The following is a 24,356-nucleotide window of genomic DNA, read 5'->3' on the forward strand; positions in this document are numbered from 1 at the left end:
CAGTAGAACATGCCAGGCACACTCACACCCCCCCTTTACCCCCCGATCACCCCCCCAATTACCCCTGCCCCCCAGTCACAGTGACACCAATGTCATTTTTTTTTTTTTTTTTTTTTTTTTTGCATTGGTGTCATTTGTGACTGTAATAACTGTTAGGGCAGTTAGGGTTAGCCCCCTTTAGTTCTAATGTACCCCCCTAACCCCCCCAATAAAGGTTTAACCCCGTGATCACCCCCCGTCGCCAGTGTCACTAAGGCTGGGTTCACATTGCAGCGGTTTATGAGAACGAATGTGATTCGCACCGCACTGCAGTGCAAATCACATCCGATCTCTGTGCGATTCGAGTTCAGCCATTCGCCGCACCCGCCACACCCGCCGCACCCGCCGCAAATTCGCACGGGACCCTTTTTTTGGCCCGCAGCAGAATCGGATCGCATGGGTGTTCACACCATGCGATCCGAGTTTGCAGATCGCACTGCGATATGCGAACTGATCTGGGGGTGTCAGTAACATTTCACTGACACTCCCAGCAGTTCGCATAGGGCAGTGTGAACTGCCGCCGGGAGGCATGCGATGCGGGAACCCGCCGCGGATTCGCGGCGTTTCCGCATCGCTCCAGTGTGAACCCAGCCTAATAAGCGATCATTTTTCTGATCGCCGTATTAGTGTCACAGGTGACGCTAGTTAGGCAGGTAGGTATTTAGGTTCGCCGCAGCTTTTTATAGCGCTAGGGACCCCCATATACTACCGCATAAAGCCCCCTGATTGCCCCCTAGTTAACCCTTTCACCAGTGATCACCATATAACTGTTACAGGTGACGCTGGTTGGTTAGTTATTTTTTTATAGTTTCAGGGCACCCGCCATTTATTACCTAATAAAGGTTTAACCCCCTGATCACCCGGCAGGTGTCATTTGTGACTAATAACTGTTAGGGCAGTTAGGGTTAGCCCCCTTTAGTTCTAAGGTACCCCCCTAACCCCCCCAATAAAGGTTTAACCCCGTGATCACCCCCCGTCGCCAGTGTCACTAAGGCTGGGTTCACATTGCAGCGGTTTATGAGAACGGATGTGATTCGCACCGCACTGCAGTGCAAATCACATCCGATCTCTGTGCGATTCGAGTTCAGCTATACAGATAGTATGGCTGAATTCGTGTCGCACCCGCCGCAAACTCGCACGGGACCCTTTTTTTGGTCCGCAGCAGAATCGGATCGCATGGGTGTTCACACCATGCGATCCAAGTTTGCAGATCGCACTGCGATATGCGAACTGATCTGGGGGTGTCATTAACATTTCACTGACACTCCCAGCAGTTCGCATAGGGCAGTGTGAACTGCCGCCGGGAGGCATGCGATGCGGGAACCCGCCGCGCATTCGTGGCGTTCCCGCATCGCTCCAGTGTGAACCCAGCCTAATAAGCGATCGTTTTTCTGATCGCTGTATTAGTGTCACAGGTGACGCTAGTTAGGCAGGTAGGTATTTAGGTTCGCCGCAGCTTTTTATAGCGCCAGGGACCCCCATATACTACCGCATAAAGCCCCCTGATTGCCCCCTAGTTAACCCTTTCACCAGTGATCACCATATAACTGTTACAGGTGACGCTGGTTGGTTAGTTATTTTTTTATAGTTTCAGGGCACCCGCCATTTATTACCTAGTCTCACTAGTGTACCCCTAAATTTAGGGGTGTCTACTTTCTAAAATGGGGTCATTTGGGGGGGGGGGGTTTGTGCCATCTTGGCATTTTATGGCCTTCAAAACTGTAACGCCCTTAGAAAGCCTGAAGGCGGTGCTTGGTTTTTGGGGCCCCGTACGCGGCTAGGCTCCCAAAAAGTCCCACATATGTGGTATCCCCGTACTCAGGAGAAGCAGCAGAATTTATTTTGGGGTGTCATTTCACATATGCCCATGGCATGCGTGAGCAATATATCATTTAGTGACAACTTTGTGAAAAAAAAAAAAAGTTTGTAATTTTCCCGCAACTTGTGGCAAAATATAAAATATTCCATGGACTCAACATGCCTCTCAGCAAATAGCTTGGGGTGTCTACTTTCTAAAATGGGGTCATTTGTGGGGGTTTTGTGCCATCTTGGCATTTTATGGCCTTCAAAACTGTAATAGGTAGTGAGAAGTGAACTCAAAAAATTACGCCCTTAGAAAGCCTGAAGGCGGTGCTTGGTTTTCGGGGCCCCGTACGCGGCTAGGCTCCCAAAAAGTCCCACATATGTGGTATCCCCGTACTCAGGAGAAGCAGCAGAATTTATTTTGGGGTGTCATTTCACATATGCCCATGGCATGCATGAGCAATATATCATTTAGTGACAACTTTGTGGAAAAAAAAAAAAAAAAAAAAAAGTTTGTAATTTTCCCGCAACTTGTGGCAAAATATAAAATATTCCATGGACTCAACATGCCTCTCAGCAAATAGCTTGGGGTGTCTACTTTCTAAAATGGGGTCATTTGTGGGGGTTTTGTGCCATCTTGGCATTTTATGGCCTTCAAAACTGTAATAGGTAGTGAGGCGTGAAATCAAAAATTGACGCCCTTAGAAAGCCTGAAGGCGGTGCTTGGTTTTCGGGGCCCTGTACGCGGCTAGGCTCCCAAAAAGTCCCACATATGTGGTATCCCCGTACTCAGGAGAAGCAGCAGAATTTATTTTGGGGTGTCATTTCACATACGCCCATAGCATGTGTGAGCAATATATCATTTAGTGACAACTTTGTGTAAAAAAAAAAAAAAAATTTTTTTTTTGTCATTATTCAATCGCTTGAGGCAAAAAAATAAAATATTCAATGGGCTCAACATGCCTCTTATCAATTTCCTTAGGGGGTCTACTTTCCAAAATGGGGTCATTTGGGGGGGTTTTGTACTGCCCTGTCATTTTAGCACCTCAAGAAATGAGATAGGCAGTCGTAAACTAAAAGCTGCGTAAATTCCAGAAAACGTACCTTAGTTTGTAGATGTGACAACTTTTGCGCAAACCAATAAATATACAATTATTGACTTTTTTTTTACCAAAGACATGTGGCTGAATACATTTTGTCCTAAATGTATGACTAAAATTGAGTTTATTGGATTTTTCTAATAACAAAAAGTAGAAAATATCATTTTTTTTCAAAATTTGCGGTCTTTTTACGTTTATATCGCAAAAAATAAAAATCGCAGAGGCAATCAAATACCATCAAAAGAAAGCTCTATTTGTGGGAAGAAAAGGACGCAAATTTTGTTTGGGTACAACATTGCATGACCGCGCAATTACCAGTTAAAGCAGCGCAGTGCCAAAGTGTAAAAAGACCTCTGGTCATTTACCAGCAAAATGGTCCGGTCTGAAAGTGGTTAAAGTAGCTAATTTGAGAAGACCTTACAGAGGACCAAAGAGAATTAATGGGTTTAAACCGGTTATATACAGTATGTATATATCTTATGATATTGCCCCAAGTACTTTTTTTCTCTTCCTGTTTCTAATTCTCTTCTAAAAAAAAAAACCCCACAAATTTCTGCACATTATTAGAAAAAAATAACGTAACATTCAATAACCAGGCCTCTCAGAATTTATATATCTACACACAGAGTATTAAGTATGTTATAGAAACTATACTGTATGTTATAGAAACTATAACTATATATATATATATATATATATATATATATATATATATATATAACTATAGCACTACTTTGCTCACACACATAGGGTTTATATACATATTTTATTTAGCTATGACAGGTAGCGCCTGGGCCTCTCCCTTCCTTTCCTAATTAAGTATGTTATGTTTGTAAGTGAAAACAGATAAACTGAACTAGATTTGTATTTGATGCACAATCGGCATGTATGCAAATAATGGCAACACTATCAAACTGGCGTGTATAACGTGTGCCTTGAGGTTTTAAATAAGTTCACCCTTTAAAAAAAAAAAAAGATCATAAATGCACATCTTTTTTCAGGTAAACAAATGTGCATTGGTCCAAGGGGTTGTAAATAGAAGAGGCTTTGCTTCCATATGCCCCTTTTACTGAGTTACTGGTGGTTTAAGGGGGAAGGGAAGATCCACTTTACTCTGTCTATTGCTGTGGAAATTAATGTCGGGGGGGACTTTTTACTGAACTGCCAGGAGCATACATAGATGGTGAAAAGCAGATGTCTGATTAGTAGGTTTGTATGTTTCACATTTTGATCAGGAGATGCATGGACTTAATTTCGTGTTCGTATTGTATGCAACATGTTCTGATAAGCATTCTGAATCTGACATTACTCTCTTTATGCCAATAGTAATAGAGAAATCGGAGAGCCCTTCTGAGCACACATGTGCTTTGTGTGGAGGCTGGTTTGATACAAAAATTGGATTGTCAAACCATGTTCGAGGTCACCTGAAAAGGCTTGGGAAGAATAAATGGGATGCACACAAATCGCCAATCTGTGTTCTAAATGAAATGTTGCAAAATGAAGAAAAGTATGAACAACTCCTAAAGATTCTTAACAACAGGCGCCCATTTCAAAGACCAGCACACAGACCCGTCTCAGCACACAGGCCTTCCCGAAATGGCTTTTCAAAGACCAGTGTTGCACCTACCGAACACTGCAATGGTTTAAAAACGGACGCTGCATCTGAGCAAATAATACAGGAAGGGCTGTGCCCAAGTGAATGTGATGGAATAAGTCCACCTGGTGACAAAGATCAATCTGCTTCATTGCCTGAATTTCTTAAAGTAAAAAAATCAGGTGAAGATAAAAACTTAGACTCTTCTCAAAAGGTCAATCAAACTGCAAGAAAAAGGTTGACGCAGAAATGCCTTCATCCTTTAAACGAAGATTGTTCATTGATGTGCAACTCACAGAAAAACATTGATCTCGCCCTGCATTCGGGTAAGGAGACCTTTTTAAATATTCACATATATGTAGCCATTTGACTTTTTTTATCACTTGTGTATAATATATTGTTGCTGTTTTTCTGTCGTGTTAAAAAATAATGCTGCAAGCAACTGCATTTATGGAGTTTGGGGTTGATCAAATCCCTTGAGAGAGTAAACTGATACTTGTGTAAACCCAAACTTACATTCCCTGTACCAGGTTATTGTCCTAATAGTGCAACATTAGATATCTTTCTTCAGAATGGGTAAACATTGGTGCACTTAATGTTTTTATTAGTTGTGTCCATGGTGGAGAGTTATTCACTCAGTTCCAATTTCCTTGACACCTGCTGCTTCTCTGAGACATAAAGTTAAGGCGATCTCCCCAATGGAGCCATAGTAGTAAAATAAATTTTACGTTCTAACCCTTCACTTTCCAAGCTAAAAGGTTGTGTCCAGAGTTCCACCTTAACCAGTTCAGTTTCGGAAGGTTTTACCCGCTTCCTGACCAGGCGATACTGCGTTGCTTTAAATGACAATTGTGCGGTCGTGCGAGACTGTACCCAAATAAAATGTATGTCTTTCTTTTTCCCCCACAAACAGAGCTTTCTTTAGATGGTATTTGATCACCTCTGCGGTTTTTATTTTTTTCCCTATAAACAAAAAAATATTTTTTCTTACTTTCTGCTGCAAAACTTATCCAATAAAAGAATGTAAAAAATCTAATTTTTTCATCAATTTAGGCCAATATGTATTCTGCTTCATGTTTTTGGTAAAAAAAAAAAATCCCAATAAGCATATATTGAAAAAGTTATAGCATCTACAAACTATGGGATAGATTTATGGACTTTTTTATTTATTTTTTATTAGTAATGGCAGCGATTAAACTATTTCTAGTGGGACTGCGACATTTTGGCAGACAAATCAGACACCTGACACTTTTTGGTGATCAGTGCTAAAACAAAAAAACATACTTTCACTGCACTAATGACAGGGAAGGGGTTAACGTCAGAGGTGATCAAAGGGTTAACATTTTCCTGGCAGTGCTTTTTTACTGTGTGGGGGGTGGTTTATCTGAAGGAAAATGGAGATCCGTGTTCCTGTCTAGCAGAAACACAATCTGTCTTCTTTACTAGCAGAACAGCGATCTGCCTTGTTTACATAGGCAGGCAGAGCGCTGTTCTGCCTCTCTCAGAACGATCGTGGGGTTTATGGCAGACATTGCATCCACCAGACCCACTGATTGGCTCCCGCTGTGTCAAATCACTGCAGGAGCGGGATTTGCGTGAAGGGCCACCCTGCTGCAGTATATGTATGTGGGGCAGTCCTTGAGCGGTTAGGGTAGTTCCGCTTTTGTTGGGAGAAAAAAAAACTATTTTCCCATGGGCGATCAATAATACCGTACATTGCAAGCAATTTGACAAACTTTGTTGCAGATTCTTACCCATTTCTGCTCAGATGAAAAAGCAGTTTGTTCTACTTTGTGTCTTTGCATATTGATTCTGAATGGGAGTTACTACCTCATTCTAATCGGCTGGTGCACTTTCATGGTTCTGGTGCGAAAAGTTTTAGTGTCTGCATCCCTTTAAAAGTAATTAACCCTTAGGTAACCTCTCACAAAAAGGACCTTTCTTTTGCAGAAGATGCCTAAAACCTGACTGAGGTATCTTAGTTGCCATATTGCACTGAATTTAACAGAAAATAAGCTATGGAGTTTGAAAAAGAAAAGATCATTTTAATTCAAATTTTAATATGGTTTCTGTAGCAGTTGCAGAAGATATGTTAATTTTTAAGGAATGCTTTCAAATAGTACATTAAAAAGTTTTTTTTATAAACTGTATATGTTGTGTAGTTTACCTCTCCAAAATACAGTTATAGTTACTTCAGTTATTATATGCATTTACCTCTGTTCATTTGAGGTGATCTACAGAAAGACTTACCAAAATGGTAAGAATTACTGAGAAAACTACAGATGTAATGAAGTATTGGAATCGCCACATTTAGAAGTTGAACATGAAAATATATAATAAAATATTTACAAAAATGTTAGGGGTGTACTCACTTTTGTGAGATACTGTATATTACTGTTTCACATAATAGATGAACCCCTTATAGTAGTGAAAAAAGTTTTCTGTTCTGCTCCCTTGACTTTTGCCATTGCAGGATCCGTGGACTCTATGTTCGCCGGTGTCCCGGCGATTGTGTCACGGAGACTCGGAACAGGGAGATTCCTGTGTAAACAAGGCATTTCCGCGTTCTGCCTAGTGACATGAGATCACTGCTCCCTGTCATCAGTCGGAGTGGAAGCCCATCCCTTCACAGTTAGAATTAACCCCTTGATTGCCCCCTAGTGTTTAACCCCTTCCCTGCCAGTGTCATTTGCACAGTAATCGGTGCATTTTTATAGCTCTGATCGCTGTATAAATGACAATGGTCCCAAAATAGTGTCAAAAGTGTCCGATGTGTCTGCCATAATGTCGCAGTCATGAGACAAATCGTAGATGGCCGCCATCACTAATGAAAAAAAATATATTAATAAAAATGCCATAAAACTATCCCCTATTTTGTAGACACAAAATTTTGCGTAAACCAATCAATATACGCGTATTGCGTTTTTATATATATATATATATATATATATATATAATTTTTCTAGCCCCAGCCCTCCTATTAGAATAGGCCAGACAGGAGGAGGTTAAATTTCCTTTTCAGTTGCATAAGGCAGGCCGTAAGTTTATTTTTTCAGCCAGCAGGTTGAAAGAAAAAGTAAATGTATGAATAAGTTACCCCATCAACGCACTCTGTGCTGATGTGGGAATCACTCCCTCAGTGCTCTTGTGTTGTATAATGAAGAGTGTTGCCTACATCCAGAGACACTGACAGTTTTGGGAAAAACCTGATAGGCTGGCTGTACACAAGTGGATCAATAGATCTACTTGTGTACAACGGCTATCCCAGCGAAATGTGGCTGGCTTAAGATTTAACTGAAAACCTTCGCTTTTGTGAGATCTAAAATTGGTTGCAAAAACCTCAGTGCTTTAGCTTAGTGTTGCTTTTATCTGTGACACACTGAATCTAGTTTGTTGATCATTTGTTTAGCACAAAGATTTTTTTCAAGAAACTTCAAATCATTAACTTTCATTATTGGTTTCGCATCTAGAGTAATAAACATAAGGCACTGAATAAAATGTTTTGTCTAACAGCTGTTTGGTTGTGTGTTTTTACCACCTTTTCTCCCAGCCTTCATCAGCAAACTAATTTAGTGCTGCGCCTTTTTACAGTCTTATGGGTAAAACACTTTAATTACCACTTTGTTAACCAGATTTTTATTCTGTTCTGAACATTTAAATATTGTATACTAAATAAGAAATCTCTTACTTATCTCATGCATGACATTAGCCATATATGTAAACCTCTTATGTAATTACTTTTTTAACCACTTGAGGACTGCCCACATATATGTACTCTGGCAGGGTGGCCCTTAAGCGCAAAATCACGTTCCTGTACGTGATTATCTTCTTCCGTCCCGGAGCCCTGCCCCCGCTGTTATTGGACGCAGTGGAAGCAAATTAGTGGGTTTTGGCCGCCTGTCATCTTTAACAGGAGAGGCAGAACAGTCTGCCTATGTAAATGAGGCAGGCCACCATTCTGCCAGAGAGCAAAATGGAGATCTCGTGTTTCTAAGCAGAAACGCGGATCTCTGTTTTCCTTTAGTCAAAGCACTACCTCTACAGTTAGCACATATAGGAAACACATTTAACCCTTTGCCACTGATAACCCCTTCCCTGCCAGTGTCATTTATACGGTGACCGTGCATTTTCCTAGCATTGATCTCTGTATTGGTGTCACTTAGTGTCAGATTTGTCCTCCACTATGTCGCAGTCCTCCTGAAAACCGCTGATCACTGCCACTACTAAAATATATTAAAAAAAGTCCTTAAATTCTAGTTTGAAATAGCTGGTCTTGCCCATCTTTCCAGTATTGACATTAATCTGTAGAACAATGTCTGAATAGGTGGATTACCAAAAAGGATCCCTACCCCACTGGGGTAGGCCCAAGTTTCATAGCACAGGTTAAATAAATGTCTGGAGAATTGTGCTTCAGTTGTGATGGCTAATTGTTTAAACTTGTGTTTTGCATGGGACTGATGTCTCTACAGTCTCTACAGATTTGCAGAGTGCTCTGGTTATGTGGATGGGACTCTGATGCAACATCTAAGGAGTTTGACTCGCTTAGCCTTTGAGGGACTTTGCCTGTTTGTTCCTGACCTTTACAACATGATTAGCAATGCCATGGGTAGCCATAATGAACTCCTGTTTCAACCCTTCTCCCACATCTGCTTTAGCTGTAGTTACTAGCAGGCTCCAAGAACCTGACTGCTGCTTATCCTGCAGGCCTCAAAACCAGACCTCTGTTAATCCATGTGGAATGCCCTCTGCATGAAAATGCCTGTCCATCGCTATAAATGGGGAGCTGATTATACATTGGGGTATTTTTACCTTTCAGGCTATTGGGTGCATAGGTTATGCTCTTAAGCCCACAGGCCAACCCTTTGCGTGGCACCTTTCAGTCATTTCCAATAATCCTACTTGTGCTTTTGCACAAAACAATGTATTGCTACTTATTTTGCTGGAATCTCCATATCCTGGGACCCATTACCATTATACAAATGGAGTGTTGGGTGTTGGAAATGGTTCTCTCTCATGACACTCGCTCCCTTCATTAGAAGAATCACTTACGCTTGAATTCTCTACAGCCCTTGTGGTACATGGTACCTCTCAGCATTGTCTTTAGGAGATGGCTACTGCGCCTTTTCCTCTTATTTGATTTTTGTACAGTTTGCACTCTGCATCCATGACCTAACATTAGCAATCCATTGAATGGGACCTCATGGGTGTCTGAGATGAGTACCCGCTTGCTTCTCTTCAGTGACTTTCAGCCCCTTATGTGATAACATTAAATGAGAAGTCCAGCCTAAGCTCCTTTGGCTGGGCTTCTATGGGTCACAGGAGTGCAATTTGTTTTGCACTCCTTCGCCCCTTTTCAGCAGAGAGCGGACTGAATTCTCTCTGCTGACGTCACAGATATGCAATCCAGGCACAGTCTCATCCCGACAATTTGAGTCCGGATCCACCAGGTGTCTGAACTGATGCCCATTTCAGCCTCTCAGCGAGCCACTGAGAGCCTGAGATGGGTACTCCCAGCCCCTCCACAGCTCAGTGCGCCAGTGAGCGTTGTGGAGCAAAGTGGAGAGCTGCTGATTCTCAGTGTAGAGATGCCTGGGGACAGATGCTACATCCACCTAGGTAAATATGATGAAGGAAAAAACAAACCCATACTTCTCTTTTAAGTAAGTTTAATCAAATCAATTAAACTGTTTTAATACCCCACATATGAACATAAGGATACACAGGTGCACCTACATATGAAGATTACAGTTGTGCTACACATATTGGTTTTTTTTAATGTATTCACTTTAAACTCTTAGCTTGTGGGTAACTTTTAGTTATCGTAGTTTGTTTTATGGTTGCACACAGCTTGGCTATTTTTATTATCTATTTACTTGACGGAGCCTCATCTTTTTAGGTTGAAAAAAAAAATGGGTAAAGTGTGTGCACGAAGATAAACTTTCCTTTTTTTTTTATTTATTCATTTATTTTTTTATATATATTATTCGAATGGGGGTTTGATAAAGGATTGCACTGATATGACATCGAAAATTGCATCTACCACCATTTTATTGTCCAGGGTCTCTGATTTTAGTAAATGTTTCGGGGTTATAACTAAACTTCAAACCTAAAATTAGCTTTAATGTGCGCCAAAAAAAAAAAAGAATCTGGCAACAAACGGAATAAACTCACTAAATTATACTTTTTTTTTTTGGATCCTGTGTCAACAGTCAAGGAGTCCACCCCCTCCCCCAAGATAGGAGTGAGAGGGTGGTTGGGGAACCCTTTCCCAGGATGGCCTCCTTCTAGTGTGGACCTTTTTTGCTTGGTCCCTGGAGTGTACACAAGGATCCTGTTTTGAGTCTTTTTTTGAGACTTCCATATTGGACTCTGTTTGACAGCACTTAGGTGCTGCAGTGGGAAGGAACACGAGTTAGACAGGACAAGTGACCTGGTCTTACGCTGGATGTCACAAAGTATTCTCTACAGCAGTCTCTCCTGAAGATGATGATTTGCAGTATATCTCTCCTTCACCTGAGGTCTACATACCTAAGGCAGAGATTTGTGCCCCTGTATACTCTACTTGGAGGGGGGGGGCAGAAACCATTTCTGGAGGACTCTGTTCCCCCAGGACTGTTAGCAAGTGACACACTGGGTTCTTGCTGCATGCAAGACGTTGTGACACTCTATTGTCTGAGCATAGATCCTCTTGGGGCTGTCCTGCAGCCCTGTGGGGAAGGTTCCCTTGAGATCTTCCTTTTGTTCTGCCTTCAATCACGTGAATGTTTTAGCATTGAAACTTTCCTAATCGTACATCAGAGGACACAGCAATTGCAATTCTTAGATCATGGGGTAATGCTCCACTTCCAGGTGATTGGACACTGGCAGAATAGCAAAGCTTAAGCCCTACTACTCCTGCTAGTAGGGGGGCGCATCGCATCGCGGCGATCGTTGTTGCGGGGTGTCAGTCTGACACCCGGCAACTACGATCTCGGTAAAGAGTCTCCGACGGAGACTCTTTACCACATGATCAGCCAATGTCCAATCACGGCTGATCACAGTGTAAATAGGAAAAGCCGGTGATAGGCTTTTCCTCACTCGCGTCTGTCAGACGCGAGTAGAGGAGAGCCGATCGGCTGCTCCTCTGACAGGGGGGGTCTGTGCTGATCGATTATCAGCACAGCCCCCCCCCGAGGATGCCCACACTGGACCACCAGGGACGCCACCAGACCACCAGGGATGCCAAGGACAAGGTATGCCACCCTAGACCACCAGGGATTCTAGTCAGTGCCACAATGGATGCCAATCAGTGCCCATAATGGATGCCAATCAGTGCCCACAATGGGCATCACTGATTGGCATGCATTATTGATTGGCACTGATTTGCATCCATTAGTGCAATATATTATAATACAATGCCGCCTATCAGTTCCCATCTGTGCCGCCTATCAGTGCCTAACCCATGCCCACCTGTGCCGCCTACCCATGCCCACCTGTGCCGCCTACCCATGCCCACCTGTGCCGCCTAACCCATGCCCATCCGTGCCAATTTGTGCCACCTATCAGTGCCCATCCGTGTCGCCCATCAGTGCCACCCATCAGTGCCGCCTATCAGTGTCCATCAATGCCACCTCATCAGTGCCACTTCATTGGTGCCACCTCATCAGTGCCGCCTTATCATTGCCCATCAGTGTAACCCCATCAGTGCCCATCAGTGAAGGAGAAAACTTACTTATTTGCAAAGTTTTGAAACTGAAACAAAAAAACATTTTTTTTTTTTCAACATTTTCTGTATTTTTTTATTTGTTTAGCAAAAAATAAAAACCGTAGAGGTGATCAAATACCACCAAAAGAAAGCTCTATTTGTGGGGAAAAAAGTGATTTGGGTACAGTGTAGCATGACCGCGCAATTGTCATTCAAAGTGCGACAGCGCTGAAAGCTCAAAATTGGTCTGGGCAGGAAGGTGTTTAAGTGCCCGGTATTGAAGTGGTTAATGCATGGATTTGTGCTTTAACTGCCTTTCTCTGCTAAGTCTCAGTGCTCTAGTATACTGGCAGTTTTCAGTCCCTACTGATGCTTCTATCCTAGGGGGACAGTGCCCAGGCCAGGTCCTTAGTTTTGTGCCACTGGGGGGGATGCTGTGAGCATCCATTGACAGATCCCAGCTCCCTTCACTCCTGTGCTACTATGCCAGCCCCTTTTGGAATATGCCATTTTCTTTGAGGATAGTAGTGAGCAGGACGCACTTTGCTGATCTCCTACAATGCACAGACCACATCACTTCCAGGGAATGGGACACTGCAAGGTTGCCACCCTTGGTGTTGGTGCTAAGGATTTTATATTGTGCCCCCTTGTAGGCCTTTCAAGCATGGTTCATTTGGCACTGGGGTATTGGGACCCTGGTATGCTTGGCTTCCTTTTTTCGGGAGACACTTGCCTCCATAAATAAAAATTATAGAGCAGCAAATCTGCTCTAGCTCTTGGGCAGTATTCGGTTTCTTCCAAACTCTCTCGGGTTTTCCATCTTCGGGGACCTTGGTGTTCAAGGAGGAATTCTCGGCTGTCTCTTTTCACTGTATTGGAATAGATGACAGATATCCTTATGGATTTGTAGAGAGATGGCTGTAAGAGGTCCACTCGCACCCTGGGTAAGGAGGGAGTGAAGGAGATGGGGTCTGAGTAAGCAGTCGTCTTCGAAGCAAATAAATCCTCCTGAAGCAGAATCAAGACTTTCATGCCTCTCCTCAATGGTCTGTGGTGAGCGTTCTCGTGGAGGTGGCCTTTAAGAACATGAAATTGTTGCTACTGTAATCATCAGGGCCTATGGTGTCAGAGATGGCTGCACTCTGTGCTCCTGTTTTGAGTTTGGAGCAGCGGAGTCTGCTTGTGCTAAGGTGTCTAGTATGCAATGAGACCCGAATTTGAGTAAGAGCTCACTCCTGTGATGGTGACAGGTATAATTGGGCCTCTCTTGGCAACATCCTGGGAGTTTTCCAGTCCAGCTTTGAGATACTTAAATGGCCTACTCCTATAATAGGGGTGTTATTCCGTTTTGGTCAAAGCTGCACAACTTGTATTAATCTACAGACGTCCTGTATCTGTGTAGGCAGTTTTTTTGGTTAAGGAGAACTAACCCTTTAAAGAAGCCTGTGTCTGTGCTGTTTGGAAAAATATTTTTTAGACTTGCTAGTAAAATCCATAAAAAATGTAGGTGTGTATTTGGAGCAAAGAAGTGGCTAGTGTACACAAGAAGAGTTAGTGGTTGTAAACTCTCGATTGTCACTTTTACGTATAGGTAAGTCTAGAATAAGGCTTGCCTATAGAAAGTGGAAATATCTTCTATACATGCGTAGTTTAGGAGATTTTTACCTTGTAGTGCTCTGATGATTGAAAAACAATTTTCATCATCCTCGTGGAGCCTCCAATGGGTACATCAGCATTGCAGGGTACCACGATCGTAAGTAAAAATCGGTGTAAGAATCTTTGGAACCGAAAGGAAACACCAGGAGGCCCTAGAATAAGTGCAGCAATTGTGTATAGGTGGTATAAACACATACATGAGTAAATCACAAGAGATTGAAAGAGCATTTGTTTTTATCTGCCACATGTCAGTTGCCATTTGTCTTTCTCCACAATAAATAGGTAATATACCACACTTAGACTCTGCCTCATGTTCTCCTTGCAGTAAAATCAATTTCTTGGAGTACGCTATGGGACACAGGTTCTCCTTTTTGCTTTTTTGTTCTTCCTATAGCTTAGAGTCTAGGTGAGAGTGGGGAGGGCTTATACCGGTGGATGTCCCTGCAGGCTTTTTTTTTTTTTTTTTAGCCGATGCCCAATCACTTAAAAGGTAGCTGTATATAACAGTCTTACTGATTTAAATCCCAACTCATGGATAAAGCTGGGTTCACACCGAGCATATCTGTTGGACGGACTCTGCTAGCTCAGCTGTCTGTTTTCATCCGATCCCATCTGCTGGACAGATGGCGACGGTATCGCCATCCGTCTGTTTTAAACAGATCTTGTTGGATTGGATGGCAGGCAGGTGTCAGCGGAAACATTTCCGCTGACATCCGCCTGCCCATAGAAGTCAATGGGTGGCCCGCTCTGATCCGCCTAAAAACGGACAGGCGGATGCGAGGGGGCCAATCGTGTGAAAGAGGCCTAAATGTAGCTTTGTAGTTTCCAGAAGCTGATAAAGCGGATAAACATTGTTTGAGATTCCAGTTAAAGCTGAACTCCAAGATAAGCAAATATCTTAATATAACAAGCGTTTTTTGTTTTAAATTTGAATCTTGGTGTACTTTGTATATTTCTTCCACTTCTGAGCAGTAATTCAGTGCAAAATGTTGCCTCTGTGCAGAAGGTTCCTGTAATAAAGAGCTTTCAACGCTGCTCTCTCCTTGTGTAGGGTGACCAGTTTTTGTCTGCTCCTCCTCCTCCTCCTGTAGTTTTCAGTAGTCCGCCTGTAATGAGTAGGGTTTACTAATCCCCTCCCACTGCAGGCTATGTACTGCATATTGATGATGTCGCAGCTACTTTGAAAAGGTAATAGCTGGATTTTCAAAGGCATTGGGTGCACACAAAGTGGATTGCTATCATTTGTGGATATTGAGGAATATGTTTAGATTAAATGTTTTTTGTGCCTAGAGTTCACAGGAGGTTACAGGGCCACAAAATTTCTGACCAGATGAACAGATGTTTTCTGTATCTGCAGAAAATGTAACTTATGGTGACACTGCAGCTACAGACTTGCATTGCAATTGAATTTTTAAGTCTATTCTGTCTTTCTAATGTACTTGGTCTATACCTGAATGTAAGGGTATCATATTGTAAATGTTTTCAGGATGTTGTATTTGCATATTTTTTTCTTTTATAAAATGTTATCATATTATAGATGTTTTTGGGATAAATTTGTATTTAAATGTTTTTTGTTTTGTATGGTTTTTAATTTGTAGGTATGTCGGCAAAGCTTAAGACTTGTTTGAACTGCAATACAACCTTTACAAGTGCAGTTAGCCTGTCCAACCATTTGCGTGCGTATTCCCGAAAGAAGAGTGCTGGTCTTTTGACTGGAACAGGTATGCCGTGCAAAGAAGAGTCTTCTGGCAGAAGTAGTAATTTGCAACCAAAAACCTCTTAAAGAAACTTTAGGGCTGCATTAAAAAAATCTTACATTTTCCAGTAGGCAATGAGAAACAATTTTACTAAATTGTATGCATCTAAATGCCCTGACGGCGTTACCCCATTATACTGTCGTTTGGAAACCTGTAACCTTTGCACTAGAATTGTTCAAAGTGGTTCTAAAGGCACAATTTGTATTTAAAAAAAAAAAAACACTAACGTGTTATACTTACCTGCTTTGTGCAATGATTTTGACAGAGCAGCACCGACCCTCCTTTTCTCGGGTCCCCCACTAGTGCTACTGCCCCTCCCCCCGTCGAGATCGCCCATAGTAAGCTGCTTGCTATGGGGGCATTCGTGTATGCTCACTCCCGAGCCTGCTCTGTGTGTCCATTGTCCTCCCTAGCCCCAGTAAAAATGACTTTTTTGGGGCTGCTTTCACTTTCAGTTCCTGCTGGTTGTGATTTTTGATGGTTTTTCCCTGTTTGCTAGCCGCAGGGAAGGAACTCTCAAAGACAAGCAGAGACCACTAATGACAGCCAATGCTCTTCTTTTACTAGTGGGTCTTCTTGGAAGTTTAGTTCTGGAGGCAGCGCTATAATATGGGCAATGACTGAATAACTCTCCAGGGTTATAGCAGAGCTTTATAACGTTTTAGAATTTATTACGAAGTACTTGTAAAGCACCGTCAATTTATGCAGCGCTTTATATATAAGTATAATGTACTTTCATATCAACATCAGTCCTTACTAGGGCTAATTTAGACATTTAGCACGTCTGCTAACCTCCCAGCATGTCTTAGCTGTGTGGGAGTAAACCAGAGTACCCAGAGGAAACCCATGCAGGCACAGGGAGAACATGCATACTCCAGGCAGTAGTAAAGGTGTTTGATATGTTAAATTATCAGACTACTTTTTGTCTTCCATTGAGTGACTTACAATGATACCATTTGAATGCTGGTTAAAGGCCCAAAGTTTAATAATCCATTATTGTTAACACTAAAAGGAGTATTATCCTATTTGACTGGGAGAAGATAAACCGGCATGGATAAATTCCATGCAGGTGTTTAATTGTTAATGCCATCACTACTAGCTGTTTCCCTGCGATTATACCACACAGAACGCCATTTTCACACAAACTTACTTGCATTTAGATTTCATGGGTACTTTTCTAATCCTTCTTCAGCAATGTTTATTGCATTTTATTTTTGTTGCTATTTATAGAAATAGATGGCAAGTTCAATGGCTGTGAAAAGTTTAACTTGAAATGGCCATACATATTCATACATACAGTACTTTATTTCCATTTTGCAAAGATGTGTTAATATTGTGCAGATCTGTCCCCATTCTAAATTTTACTTTTTGTGTTCTAGTTTTGGACTGCAAGCAAAAGAAGTCAAGATCACGGTCTGGAAGTAAGAAGAAAGTGCTACCTTTACCGCACAGTGCAGATGAAGTTTATGTCTTGAGATGCAGGTATAATTTACAGATGCGAACAGTATTCATAGGTCTATAGAAATATTTTAACTAATCTTTATAACTGGCTTTTTTCTTTGCTTTCCTTCTTAACCATTGACCAGGTAAAAGTATGCAGGAGTACTGACTTCAGTGCTTTCCTCAGTTTTTTTGCATAGTGGCTTGATTTTATATTGAAACAATGAACCAGTCTGGTACAACATGAATATACCTACAAACAAACAAACAAACAAAAAAAGCTTATTTGTTGACACTAAGCCAGAGTCTTCAATCGACAAAGCTCTTTTTTCCTACTGATTAAATAGCTCTACAGTGCCTTGCAAAAGTATTCGGCCCCCTTGAACTTTTCAACCTTTTGCCACATTTCAGGCTTCAAACATAAAGATATAACATTTTTATTTTTTGTGAAGAATCGCCAACAAGTGGGACACAATTGTGAAGTGGAACGAAATCTATTGGATTTTTGAAACTTTAACTAATAAAAAAATGAAAAGTGGGGCGTGCAAAATTATTCGGCCCCCTTGCGTTAATACTTTGTAGAGCCACCTTTTGCTGCGATTACAGCTGCAAGTCGCTTGGGGTATGTCTCTATCAGTTTTGCACATCGAGAGACTGAAATTCTTGCCCATTCTTCCTTGCAAAACAGCTTGAGCTCAGTGAGGTTGGATGGAGAGCGTTTGTGAACAGCAGTTTTCAGCTCTTTCCACAGATTCTCGATTGGATTCAGGTCTGGACTTTGACTTGGCCATTCTAACACCTGGATACGTTTATTTGTGAACCATTCCTTTGTAGATTTTGCTGTATGTTTGGGATCATTGTCTTGTTGGAAGATAAATCTCCGTCCCAGTTTCAGGTCTTTTGCAGACTCCAACAGGTTTTCATCCAGAATGGTCCTGTATTTGCCTGCATCCATCTTCCCCTCAATTTTAGACCATCTTCCCTGTCCCTGCTGAAGAAAAGCAGGCCCAAACCATGATGCTGCCACCACCATCTTTGACAGTGGGGATGGTGTGTTGAGGGTGATGAGCTGTGTTGCTTTTACACCAAACACATCGTTTTGCATTGTGGGTAAAAAGTTCGATTTTGGTTTCATCTGACCAGAGCACCTTCTTCCACATGTTTGGTGTGTCTCCTAGGTGGCTTGTGGCAAACTTTAGACGAGACTTTTTATGGATATCTTTAAGAAATGGCTTTCTTCTTGCCACTCTTCCATAGAGGCCAGATTTGTGTAGCGTACGACTGATTGTTGTCCTATGGACAGACTCTCCCACCTCAGCTGTAGTTCTCTGCAGTTCATCCAGAGTGATCATGGGCCTCTTGGCTGCATCTCTGATCAGTCTTCTCCTTGTCTGAGCTGAAAGTTTGGAGGGACGGCCAGGTCTTGGTAGATTTGCAGTGGTCTGATACTCCTTCCATTTCAAAATGATCGCTTGCACAGTGCTCCTTGGGATGTTTAAAGCTTGGGAAATCTTTTTGTATCCAAATCCGGATTTAAACTTCTCCACCAGTATTACGGACCTGCCTGGTGTGTTCCTTGGTCTTCATGATGCTCTCTGCGCTTTCAACAGAACCCTGAGACTATCACAGAGCAGGTGCATTTATACAAAGACTTGATTACACACAGGTGGATTTTATTTATCACCATCAGTCATTTAGGACAACATTGGATCATTCAGAGATCCTCGCTGAACTTCTGGAGTGAGTTTGCTGCACTGAAAGTAAAGGGGCCGAATAATTTTGCACGCACCACTTTTCAGTTTTTTATTTGCTAAAAAAGTTTAAATTATCCAATAGATTTCGTTCCACTTCACAATTGTGTCCCACTTGTTGGTGATTCTTCACAAAAAATTAAAATGTTATATCTTTATGTTTGAAGCCTGAAATGTGACAAAAGGTTGAAAAGTTCAAGGGGGCCGAATACTTTCGCAAGGCACTGTAGCTTTGAGTACCAGATGTCAGATCACTGGCGAAGGGCTGCTTCTTCCTCGCAGATAGTATTGGTCCCCCCCTCCCCCTGCAGTGTTTTGTTGGGACTGGTACTGCGGAGTAGATGCACAACTTAAAAATGTAAGATTCTTGCATTTAAAGTGAATCTAAACTGCATCCAATTTTTTTTCCCAGTTTGCCCTGGGAACTGAAAATGCAGTGTAAATCTTCCATTGGGCACACTTGTTACAGTGAACGCTGTTTGAGTTGATTTCCTCTCACTTTGTTGTTTTATCTACAGGGCGGGAAGTGATTGGAAATCTCCCCAAAGGGACACAGGTGCAAAAAAAATCTGGGTTGTAATCCTTCCCCACTCAATAGAAAATGAGAAATGTTTTGCTTGATATCCTTTGCTCATTATTCAGTTCAGGTGCATACTCCTTTTTTAAAGCGGTTGACAAGACAGAAGGTTTTGTATCTTAATGCATTAAGATACAAACCCCCCTAATATTTAACTCGGCCCCATCTCTATCCAGCAATGTGCACGAGTGTCTCGGCCTTCCGGGACTCTCCCTCCTGTTTGGCTGAGACACAGCAACGGTGCCATCAATCAAAGTCAGTTAGCCAATCATGAGAGAGAGGGGTCGAACTGCAGCTCCGTGTCTGGACACACAGATCCTCGACTCGGATGCCCCCATAGTAAGCTACTTGCTGTGGGGGCACATAACAGGAGGGAGAGGCCAGGAGCACCGAAGAGGGACCTGAAATTGATGTGGATTTGCACAGAGCAGCCAATATCCTCATCATTTCATGTCCCTCTTTGGTGTTCCTGGCCTCTCCCTCCTGTTATGTGCCCCCACAGCAAGTAGCTTACTATGGGGGCATCCAAGTATAACAGGTTTGTTATTTTCATACGAAAGAAAAAAGACTTTACAATCACTTTAAGGTACAATTTAGGCTTTAACCACAGGCTTTTGTTTACTTCTGTTTACAAGGTTTAGTAAATGATAACCAGGCCTACTATGGAGAAGGGCTTATCAATAAACAGAAATTTATAGAACCATGAACTTTTCTGTTCATTTGAAAAACACAGCGAAATATATCTTAGGAACTGCCTTATAGTTCCACCTGCAGAAGCTAGGTACAAATACACACAAAGACAGCTTGGGGCAGCCCTTGCTGATGGAAACCCTCCTAATCCCTTTCCTGTCTCATTTCAGTCTTAGGATTGCACTTCTTACAGCGCTGGTTCCCACCTCACATCCCTCCCTCTTCTAGGAACCGCTGTGGGTGTCATTAACAAGATTTAGTTCACAGATCGCAGTACAAACTGTGAACTTGCACAGGAATCCAATCACATAGATGAGACTGCCCATGCAATCTGATTCTAGTGCAGGGAAAAACAAGTCCCTCTGTGTGAATCTAATGTGAGTTCAGCCATACAGTTGTATGGCTGAACTCTCATTGCTCAGAGATCGCATGTGATCTGCACCTGTGGTACGGATGTGAATCAAATGCGATCGTTGAGATTGCGCCATTGTGAACCCAGGCTGAATCTGCTTTTTCTTGTGCTGGGTCCTTGGCAATCCTCCAAGAAATAACTTGTCTAGGCTCTTATCAAATCTGTCAGAGACCCTTTAAGCTTAAGGATGTCCTAGTCAACTGTCATTTGACTCCTATTTTGACAGCTCCTATACAAGAAGTGTCAGCAGCCAACTAAGTTTGTTTTTCTCTTTAGTTCATCGACAGACACAGTGCTTCATTAATCTTGACTATAGGGTTATATCGTCTTCTGTAGGACTAGGCAAAACAAAAAAACTTGGCTATGCCCATGGGCCATCATCAGCTGGTATATAACCCCCTCTCTGCCATAGGCAATCAGTTTTTTTCTGTCTAGTCAGGAGTAAAGACCTAGGCTCCCTGCTGGGATGTTTTGGCTCTAGCAATTTTTGCTTTTTTTCTCCTTTTCTGTAGCTCCGCCTGTACGGTCTTTTTTGCCGCCCTGGGATTTAAACTTGGTGCTCTCTGTTCTCTATTAGCATATCTGGATGCTGTGGCCTCCTTTCATAAAAGGGATTATTTATTTGTTCTCCTATAAGGGTCTACTGTCCTCCTTGGCAAATATTTCTAGATTCAACAGATTATTCAGGCTTATCCCTGCGTTGATGCAGCCCTAGATTATGTCAGTACTTTGCTATGAGTGTATCCGAAGTAGGGCTGCAACTAACGATTATTTTCATAATCGATTAATCGACCGATTATTTTTTCGATTAATCGGATAAAAAAAATGAAAAAGGGGAGAAATACACACACGCACGCACGTCCCCCCAGTATAGATGACACATTCCTCCCCTCTCATATGGTGTCACTGCCCCACCTCCTCTCAGTGCTCCCCTCCCCCTCCGGTGTCTCGGGTTTTCTCACCTCTTCATGGTGACAGCGGCTCCTCGGTTTGCCGGGGTGGTGTGGGGCGGAGTCTCAGACTACACGTGACTCGGCCGACTCCTCCGAATAGAGCGAAGGGCACCCCGATGCCGGGAGATGGATGCACGCATGTGCAGAGCACAACCTCCAATCACGGCAGCGCTGGAAAGCGGCCCGGCGAAGGCTTGCAGTGATCTAATACAGTGATTAGAGCTAAAAATATGCACAGTCACTGTGCTAATGACACTGGCTGGGAAGGGTTTAACATCAGGGGTAATCAAAGGGTTAACTGTGCCTAGCTGGTGTTTTACTTTATTGTGGGAGGGCTTTTACTAGGGCAAGGCACAGACACACAAGATCCATGCCTTTCTTACTGACACAATGGCGTTCTGCCTTGTTTACATAGGCAAATTGCCATTCTGCCTGTGTAATGAACGATTAGCGGGTGCTGGCAGACATTGGGTCCACGGGACCTACTGATCAGCTCCTGCTGTGTAGAAACACAGCAGGAGCAAGCTGTCGACCTCACGCCCAATACTTGGAAGTGCAGAATCACATATACATGATTCTACGCAGTCGCCCTGTAGCAGTAAAACTGCTATATGGCAATAGACAAGTGGTTAAGCAATTTTTCATGGTGTTGTTTTGTCTGAAATGTCATTGTATTGTGTGTAACTTGATTTTGAACAATTTGTATTTGAAGCTCATTATTAAAAAGCATTGTCTTTTAACAGGTTTTGTGGACTAGTCTTTCGTGGACCTCTGACTGTACAAGAAGATTGGATAAAACATTTGCAACGTCACATTGTCAATGCAAACCTTCCACGGACTGGAGCTGGAATGGTTGAAGTGGAACCGCTACTAAAGAAACTCCCTTCAATCACTGAAACAAATGTCCCTTTATTAATGGCTGAAGCTGCAACATAAAAGCAATTCTACAAGACAATGTAGTTACCATGGATGTATATTAGGACTTTTTTTTTTCTTTTCTACAATTGTTTATAGTACAAAGGACAAAGAGATACTGATGTGCCGCAACCTTAAACTGAACTATCGCAGACCTAACAGTCTACACTTCTCTTCCTACATAATGTGCTAAGCTAAACACCCATGAATTTAAGCCTTTTTAAACAGTTTAAACCAAGAATCAAATACTAAATATCCTTCAACCATGGAAAACCATCTGCTTTTAAATTATAAAAAAATAAATAAAAACAATCTAATTGTGTTTATACAATATATTTTCTAAAGACCGTTCCTAAAACTTTATTGGTTTGTATAGGGCATTAGGTATTACCATTATACTGCAGAGTTCCAAGACTGTTCATTTGACTAGGGCAATCAGTGCTATTCTGTACAGAAGATACCTGTGTTGAATTTTTTTTATTATTATTATTATTACACAAGGCTTTTGTACTAAAAAGTGGAGGGTGGATTGTTTAACCTATTTCTGAAAAAAAAAAAAGTGTAAATAGTACTGGAATTTATTTGTTGTAAGAAAATACACTCTATTTCAGTTGCATTTCTCACTAACTGGTGCATCCATGCTACCTCCTACTTTGTCAACAAAGATGTATTTACCCGTGACATTTCTTTTATGTAGGTTTTGAGCAAGCTTATTTTGCTTGGCAAGAAATTCACTTATGTTTTTTCGTTTTTCTTTTTAATGAATGTTCTTAGCCATTTTGTCTACTTAGTATTTTATTAAACCCCATTTCTGTACTAGTAGATTTTTTTTTTCACCACACACTTTTTAAAGATTTTCAGTTACGCTCCACACTTGAGCATTTTAGAAAAACGTTTAATATTTCAACATATGAGAATGTTTACAATTGCAATTTTAGAGCTCTTTTGGATGTGATTGTGTATGACAATTGTGTAACACTATGCTCGTGCTAAGGGCCTACTTAAAGAACTATTGAAATAAATGTGTTGTGAGGATGGAATTTTGTCATTCTAATGCCTTGGTGGGTAAGAAGTCATTCTTGGATTTAAGCTTTCATAATTTTTCAGTTTTTGCAGTAAAAATTGTACATTATACTTCACCGACAGCCTTATTCATTTGTGTTTTCATTTTTTAAATATCTTTCTACAATGACAGGAAAGATGAGGAATACATTCTGCACAGTACAGTTTATAATAGAACTTTTAGTTCACAATGACAAAGTTATTACAGTCATAGTTGATAAACTTTGGCAGATTGCATCCAAAACTGAGCATGAGAACCCATTCCAAATGTCTCAGTCCAATGTATTTTTTCGTGAAGATCTCTTTGGTAAACAGTTAACAAACAAAAAGTCCAACAAGGGAAAACAGCCCTGGACCCCAATAATGAAATTTGACCAGGCCTCTGGTAAACAAAAATGTATCTGTTATTCCATAAAGGTGAGGGAATGGGGTCCTGGGTATACAGCAGCCTATGTAACATGGGAGTAGACCAGAACTCTGAGTACCTGGAGGCTGGGGCCACATTGGATGACAGAAGGCTCTGATGGAAAACAGCTGGGCAGCAGGGCGAGAGGAAATAACGCCACAGACCGGAAGATCCTGACCAGGGATACGAGATGCAGGAAGGAGCTGCAGCAATAACCTAAAATCCCAGTTCCTGGAGGCCGTATGATCTGTTCCCGTTGCATAGAAGTGATGTCACGGCCTGGCAGAAGTAGTGCCACGGAACCCGTGGTCTCTTGGCCCAAGTACTGGAGCTGTGAGAAGCGCTGATGCCTGAGAGACCAGGGAAATGAGATGGCCGACAGAAGGATTACATGATTCAGGGTCAGGACCCTTCTTCAAGTCAAACAAAAAGTAAAGATCCCAAATGCCAACGTTTCAAATGATCCTGATGATCTTTACACATAGCTAAGATTATGTGTATGGAGGTCTTATTAGGG

General features: G+C 41.9%; 1 protein-coding gene across 4 annotated transcripts in view; it reads left to right on the forward strand.

Moving 5' to 3' along the window:
* ZNF644 (zinc finger protein 644) overlaps positions 1-23,510 on the forward strand; it is a 103,255-nt gene extending 79,745 nt beyond the window's left edge. For all 4 annotated transcript variants that reach the window (XM_077452936.1, XM_077452938.1, XM_077452937.1 and 1 more), the window contains 4 exons: positions 4,269-4,862; positions 15,475-15,597; positions 17,013-17,115; positions 22,200-23,510. In XM_077452936.1, the coding sequence (XP_077309062.1) occupies positions 4,269-4,862; positions 15,475-15,597; positions 17,013-17,115; positions 22,200-22,392 (1,013 nt within the window). In that variant the 3' untranslated portion in view covers positions 22,393-23,510. The remainder of the gene's footprint in view (positions 1-4,268; positions 4,863-15,474; positions 15,598-17,012; positions 17,116-22,199) is intronic.
* Positions 23,511-24,356: the final 846 nt, after the last annotated feature.

The sequence above is a fragment of the Lithobates pipiens genome, unplaced genomic scaffold (genome assembly GCF_037356315.1).
Source record: "Lithobates pipiens isolate NorthernLeopardFrog02 unplaced genomic scaffold, aLitPip1_a1.2 Scaffold_23, whole genome shotgun sequence".
NCBI classification, from domain to species: Eukaryota; Metazoa; Chordata; class Amphibia; order Anura; family Ranidae; genus Lithobates; species Lithobates pipiens.